Source organism: Acanthisitta chloris, unplaced genomic scaffold (genome assembly GCF_000695815.1).
Source record: "Acanthisitta chloris isolate BGI_N310 unplaced genomic scaffold, ASM69581v1 scaffold4866, whole genome shotgun sequence".
Lineage (NCBI taxonomy): Eukaryota > Metazoa > Chordata > Aves > Passeriformes > Acanthisittidae > Acanthisitta > Acanthisitta chloris.
Window position 1 is genome coordinate 35,589 of NW_008677527.1, and position 6,958 is coordinate 42,546.

At 47.6% G+C, this 6,958-nt stretch overlaps 1 protein-coding gene across 1 annotated transcript in view; it reads right to left on the reverse strand.

Annotated features, from left to right (window-relative positions):
* LOC103803951 (exocyst complex component 1-like) overlaps positions 1–6,958 on the reverse strand; it is a 28,855-nt gene that overhangs the window by 2,271 nt on the left and 19,626 nt on the right. Inside the window, exons 10-15 of the mRNA XM_009076533.1 lie at positions 5,148–5,266; positions 4,821–4,931; positions 4,202–4,272; positions 3,850–4,090; positions 2,608–2,791; positions 1,583–1,782 (exon numbers count right to left, since the gene is read on the reverse strand). Coding sequence (XP_009074781.1) covers positions 1,583–1,782; positions 2,608–2,791; positions 3,850–4,090; positions 4,202–4,272; positions 4,821–4,931; positions 5,148–5,266 — 926 coding nt within the window. The remainder of the gene's footprint in view (positions 1–1,582; positions 1,783–2,607; positions 2,792–3,849; positions 4,091–4,201; positions 4,273–4,820; positions 4,932–5,147; positions 5,267–6,958) is intronic.

Consider the following 6,958-nt stretch of genomic DNA (forward strand, 5'->3'; position numbering starts at 1 on the left):
CAATCCTTGGAAGTGTTTAAGAGGCATCTAGATCTGGTTCTAGAAGATACGGTTTAGAGTTTTGGGGTTACAGCACAGTGACAGGTTAAGAGTTGGACTTGATCATCTTGGAGGTCTCTTCCAGTCTTGATGATTCCATTACTATTCTGTGATTTTGTTGAAATTCCCCTTTCCCTCACAGAGGGAGGGTTTGAAGCAGGGCTGCAGGTAGCACGAGGCACTGAGCTGATCTTCCAGTCAAGCCTACAAGATGTTTGCCAGCAACAACTGGAAACAAATTGAAAGTAACAGGTCCTGTAAATAATTCAACCTCAGCTCAAGCTGTGAGACATTTTAGGCCAGTGAGAAGAGAGAAGGAGCAGAGTAGCCATCATCTCAGGGAGGAAGGGGTATGTCTGTTTGAGTTAGCAAAGGCAGATGCTCTTAGCTCAGTTAACAAAGGAGCCCTTTGGGAAGCTGGAAACTGTGTAGGACTTATCAGCCCAGGCAGCCGTGAAAGGAGAGTCTGCCAGGCACAGGCACGCAACCCCAAGCAGATCTGGGCTGAGATTTCTTAGCATGGCTTTGGAAATCTGCAGCCAAGTGTGTCTTGGTCCACCATCTGGAAACAGAGAGTAGAAAAAGCAGCAGAAAAAATAGAAAAATCTCTCCCATTGTTTGGATTGGCAGTAATAAAGCAGAGGGAGTGGAACAGACTTCCTGGTGAAGGCAGGGTGAGCATACCATAGAATCAGAGAATCAGCAAGGCTGCAAGAGACCTTTAATATCGTCAAGTCCAACTGTTAACCTGTCACTGCTGTAACCCCTAAACTCTAAACCATATCTTCCAGCGCCAGATCCAGGCCCCTCTTAAACACCTCCAGGGATGATGACTCCACCACCTCTCTGGACAATGTATTCCAGTGCCATATCATCTTGATACAAGCAATTTTTTTTCAGTGAGAAGAAGCAATTCTGGGATAGTCAATCAAACCTTCCCAGGGATGTCACAGAATCTCCATCACTGTAGGTGTCAGGATGTGACTGGACAGGATGATTCCAATTCATTTTGGACTAGATGACAGACTCAGGAACTAGATGGTAGCTCAGGAACCCCGGGATGCAGCTACGTCTTTGAGAAGCTGAACCCAAAACCCTTCCTGTGATTAGACTGTACCTTTGCCCAGGAGGTTGTGGCTGCCCCATTCCTGGCATTGTTCAAAGCCAGATTGGATAAGGCCGTGAGCAACCTGGTCTGATGGGAGGTGTCCCTGCCCAGGGCAGGGGACTGGGAATAGATTATCTCTAAGGTCCATTTCAACCCCTTAACATACTACAATACTATGATTCTATGATCCCTCAAGGTCCCTTCCAGCCTGGGCTGTTCTGTGATGCTACCAAGCCCTGTGCTTGCTAAGGCTGTGCTGAAAACCAGCAGCAAGTGGTCAGAGAAGTTGTGGGACCACTGGGGATGTAGCATCAAACAGATAAAATCTCAGATTGGATTCAGGCAGGTGTGATTTGAACAGCAGTTAATTCATAGCTCTGAGAAGTGCAGTTGTCATTTGAGGCCCAGAGGAGGGTCAGTTGATCCTGTACTCACATTGAGCTTCTCCAGTGGCTGGCCCAGGTACTTGATGATATATTTCTCCATGTGCTCACTGTACCTTTGCTTGGCTTCTCTCTTCTTGTCCTCCAGGCAGTGGATCTTCTTTTGGCACAAGAAGTGGTGGATGTGGTGGAAATTTTCCATCATGACCATATCTGTGTTCACCTTCAGGTTTGCTGAGGACAGACTACTGACTTAAAAGAAAGGAGGAAATCAGGTATAGAGAGAAGATCCTACAGGCTGGGTCAGGAAGGACATGCCATTAGGATGTCTCATTTGAACCATCTGACTTCCTTCTAGTACCAGAGAGAGTAACAAATCCTAACAATTCCTAACAAATCCTGGTCTCTGTCCATGAGCTTGATTCTCTTCCTATCTGCTTCAATGCAAACATTACTGGAACCTGGAAGGGGCCATGTCCATGGATTTATTGGCTGCTATTCAGTGGGACACGCCAGGCTCATCTGCAGGTGGGAGCTGCCTCTCTACACCACCTAATGATCTATGGTCATGGCTGTTACTTCTGCAGCCCCCTTGGGGTCATCTCCAGGCTGGGAATCAGGGTATCTGTGCTGTGGGCACCAGGTGGGACAACACAGTGATCTACTGAATGCATCCTGCCTTGCTCTCCCAAACCCTCTCTCTCTATCAATGCACCTTGGTGTTTTGGGGCAAGTTTCTCTTTGGCTTCTGAGACCTCTGAGTCTGATCTGGAGTGAGGAGCTACTCCCTCCTTAGTGGGACAGGAGAGGCTGGCATTAGATCCAAAGCTAAGCAAGCCTCAGCCTTTCCACAACTGGGACCATCCCACTGCAACAGACTCCATGCACCCAACATTGCACCCTCTGAATCTCTGCTGCTCCCAGGCTCTTCTCGGTGAAGGTGGTTTTAGCTCCAGAAAGTGCCCAGGAGACAAGTAACCTCCACCCTGCTCCAGTGGCTTAGCTGATTGCTGATAACTCCCGAAGCTTGCAGCGATACACTTTCCTGACCATCCAGCCACCACCCTTTGTACTCACTGCTGCTGAAGACACTGCTGGCCAGCCTGAGGTGTGCCTTGTCCAGCTCCCCTCTGCGCCGAGCTGTCCTGAACACCTCCTCTGAGAACACCACAAACTCCTTGAAGCAGCTCACAGAGGGCACGATCCCACCTTTCAACTTGCTGGGCATCTTTGCCTCCTCAATCTCTTTGCACAAGGTCCCCTGATAACAACACAGAACACATGGCACTCTCAGACCTGGTGTGACCTCAGACTTATTTGATGGAGCTCTAAGGCCAGAAAACAAGTGAAGGAATTGGTCTTGGGAACCACTTTCTCCATTTTCAATATCTTCTATGGTTCTAAGATACATGAACTTCCATGTTTGAGACTGACGTGGAGTTGTGCCAGCTGCTCTCCTGGAGCTGCCTACCTGCTCTCTCAGGCTGTGTGGATCTTTGCTCAGATTCGGCACTGCAATTTTCCCACACAGACACCCACAGCTCCTGGGGCAGAGGTGCTCACCACTGCCTCATGCTTTCCAGGTTGGTTTGTGAGCAGACTTACTGCTCCAGATCTTCACACAGAGAAGCGTTGAATGGTTTAGGTTGGAAGAGACCAAACCTCCTGCCATGGGACACCTTCCACTATCCCAGGTTGCTCCAAGTCCCATCTAGCCTGGCCTGGAACACTTCCAGGGATGAGGCAGGCACAGCTGCTCTGGGCAACCTGTGCCAGAGCCTCACCACCCTTATAGGGAAGAATTTCTTCCCAATAGCCAATCTAACCCTGCCCTGTGTCAGCGTGAAAACATTCCCCCTTGTCCTGTCACTCCAGGCCCTTGTAAATACTTTTTCTCCATCTTTCTTCTAGATTCTTCAGGTACTGGAAGGCTACAGTTAAGTCACCCCAAAGCCTTCTCTTCTCTAGGCTGAACAATCCCAACTCTCTCAGCCTTTCCTCATAGCAGAGGAGCTCCAGCCCTCATGTTAGAAGTTCAGTCTGGACATCAGAAAGAATTTCCTCATGGAAAGGGCAGTCAGTCATTGGAAGGGGCTGCCCAAGGAAGTGGTGGAGTCACCATCCCTGGAGGAGTTCAAGGAATGACTAGATATGGCACTTAGTGCTCTGGTCTAGTTGAAAAGGTGGTGATGGGTCACAGGTTGGACTTGATGGTCTTGAAGGTCTTTTCCAACCTAAATAATTCTGTGACTCTGTTTAGAAGATTCTGAAAGTGGTCAAGTATCACTCAGGTCTACTTGGGCTTACTCTTACACTCACAATGCATTTGTTGAAGCTGCTCTTGACTAGGAGCAGCAGGTTGCCAAGGAGGCTGCTGAAGAAGGATGAGGGAGGAGCTGAGGAAGAGCCCCACATGTCAAACACGGAGTCACTCAAGGTAACCAGGACCTGCAAGCAGCCCAATGGGTGAACCTTGTTGCAGACATCTAGAAATCCTCTCAGATCTGATTCCAGGCAACTGAAGATCTCTCTCAGCAGATGGGTTGTAGATTCTTCTGGTCTTAAAAAGAAACAAAAAAAGGTAAAGAATTAAAGGGAGAGGGATATTGTGCCCTGTGGACACTGCAGGCCATGCCCCTGTCAGAGCATCTGTATCTCATCATCCACATACTGGCTCCGAGGCTTGGTGCAAGAAGGATCCTCTGGAGATGCTATGCTCTCTCCTCCCTTAGTGGCAAATGCCTGAAAGAAAGAAAGGAGTGGAAATTATCATAGAGTCCCAGAATGGTTTGGCTTGGGAGGGATCTTTAAGCCAATCTCATTCCACCCCACTGCAGGGACACTTTCCACTAGCCCAGGTTGCTCCAAGCCCCATACAACCTGGCCTGGAACACTTCCAGGGATGGGGCAGCCACATCTGCTCTGCACAACCTGTGCCAGTGCCTCACCACCCTCACAGGGAACATTTTCTCCTAATATCTAATCTAATTTAAATTATGTTTTGTCTGCTCTCCCTCAGCTAGGAAAACTTGAGATCTGGGTTTATTTCTGCTGCCTCCTCTTGGAGTCCTGTGTTTAATGCTTAGAGACCCTGTGATTGTGCTGCAGCTATGAATTGAGTTTCATTCAGTTCTCCTTTTCAGCTTCCCCAGTGATGGTTTTTAGAGCCCAGCTGTGCTCTGTTATCTGACAGAGGTAAGCAGCCACCCTACTCTACCTGCTGAGGTTCATACCAAGCTGGAGGAAGGACCAGCTAATGGCACTGAAGAGGACACGGTCCTCATACTCACCTCCAGCACCTGCAGGTCTGCAGTGTCATGGCTCAGCTGGAAGAATTTCTCAATGAACTGCTGCTCTGCGGTGCAAAGGGGCTGTAGCTGTCTCAGCACCTGCTCCAACACCTGCTTAGAAATGATCCTGCATGTTAGAAAGCCTTCTAGCATGCACTGAGGACACTGAAGCAGGTGTCTGTGTCCACCTGACCCAGGTCAGCATACAAAACATATGTGCTTCTGCTCCAGTTACACAGCTCTAGAGAAAGGACCGTGGGATGGGTGACAGCACCAACACAGCTCCTGTGGGACACAGGAGTCCTTCAGAAAGCCCCAGCTCCTTACCTTGACAATGTTACCCCTGTCTGGTGTGTCCTCCTGCCCTTCTCTGCTCTCAAGGAAACTCCACCATGACTGGTGCCTGCCCCCCATGGCCATTGGCTTCTCTAAGCTCTCCTGCAGACCTGCAAGGTATGTGAGCAGGAGGTTAGACATCTCCATCCCTCTGGGCCTCTCCAACTCCTTTGAAGACTTAAATGTCTCTTTTGATGTTTCATCTTATGCCTGAATTAGCCTCTTCCTGCTGGATTGGGATAGACAGAGGATGCAGGTTCTGCTCTCATGTTTTTCTCTGCCTTCTCACCTGTTTCTCATTCTCTTTCATTACTCTCTTCTTATTTCATTGCCTATGGTGCAACTCTTGAGGGCTGGGGTGGGAAAAATCCCAGGTGATAAGAGCAGAAATCAGCACAAAAGCCTGAGAGAGTCTCAGGAAAATTGTTTACTCCTTAGTTTTGACGGTAAATTGCCATGAAAGAACATTGGGAGGGGTGTGGAAGTGGCTTTTTTTCCAAAACTGGCCTTTCAAAATTCCAAGCATTCACCTGGAAATAAATATACTTCTCAAACACTGGCAGTTTTCCCCCAGTGTTTTCACTGGGTGTTTGGCTCAAGTGGAAAAGCTGAAACAATTCTTTGAGATATGCATTTTAAAACCTCTATTACACACTGAAAAGAATCAGTGGAGAAACATACACATTCTTTTCTAATTATTTCTAAAAATCAGTAACATTCTACTATCCCAGAGGCCTTGAGTGAGTCAGGTCAGCTCTCCATTTCTCCTAACATCCAAAATATCTTTATTTGAGCCACTACCTGCAGTGCTTTTACCTTTGGGAAGGATTTGTCAGCTGCCCTCCACGCTGAGCAGGACTGAGGGATGACACCAGCTCTGCTCCTGACCTTAGCCTTGCTAAAATCATGCAGAAAATTAATGAGCTGCTTCACAAGCTTTCCAACCCTTACAAAATGGATGATGATAGTTTCACTGGCTGGGAAATGACAAAATCAGGAGAAAAATATCTTCCCACAGCAAATGGAAAAGAATTTGACAAGCCCATAAGTGTTAGTGTGGAAAAGGGAATGGGAAAATGAGGAAAGACTTAATTATTGGCTCACTATTAATTATAAACAGCTGGAGATTTGCCTTCTAAACTCTCCCATAATACTGCAAAAAGGCAATAAATCATCAGGTGATGCATTTAGAGTCATTTGCTATAACTAATCCTTAATGAGGGTATGGAATCAACCCTCCAAATTTGCTGCCACGATAAGCAGGAGAAAGGAAGTGACATGGAGAGCTGGAGACTTAGACACAATAACCCAGTGCTGGGCCACACTCAGTTTCCTCTTCTGCTCCTTTATGCACTGATGTCTAATAGTTTGCCACCTCCTTTTGAAGGTGGGGGATGGGGTGGTTCTTTATGGTTTGGTTTGGGTTTTTTCTTTGGATATGATTGTATTTTCTTCCTTAGTAATATGAGCAGTGGATCTGGGGGGGTTGTAGTAGTCAATGTAGTGGAAGGAAATAAAAAGCGAAAGGGAAGGAAGGAAGGAAGGAAGGAAGGAAGGAAGGAAGGAAGGAAGGAAGGAAGGAAGGAAGGAAGGCAATATTTTAAAGCAGGGACAAGGGATATGATCAAGCAAGTGTCCTCACAGCCTGGGCTTCCATCCATGCAGCAGCTCACCCCAGTGAGCAGCTGAGCAGGGGAAATGTTAGGAAAGACCTTGGATGGGGTTCCTGCAGAGCTTCATCAAAGGCAAACCTTCACTGCAAAACAGCCTGAGAGCAGCCAATTTTGCAGAAAATATTTCAG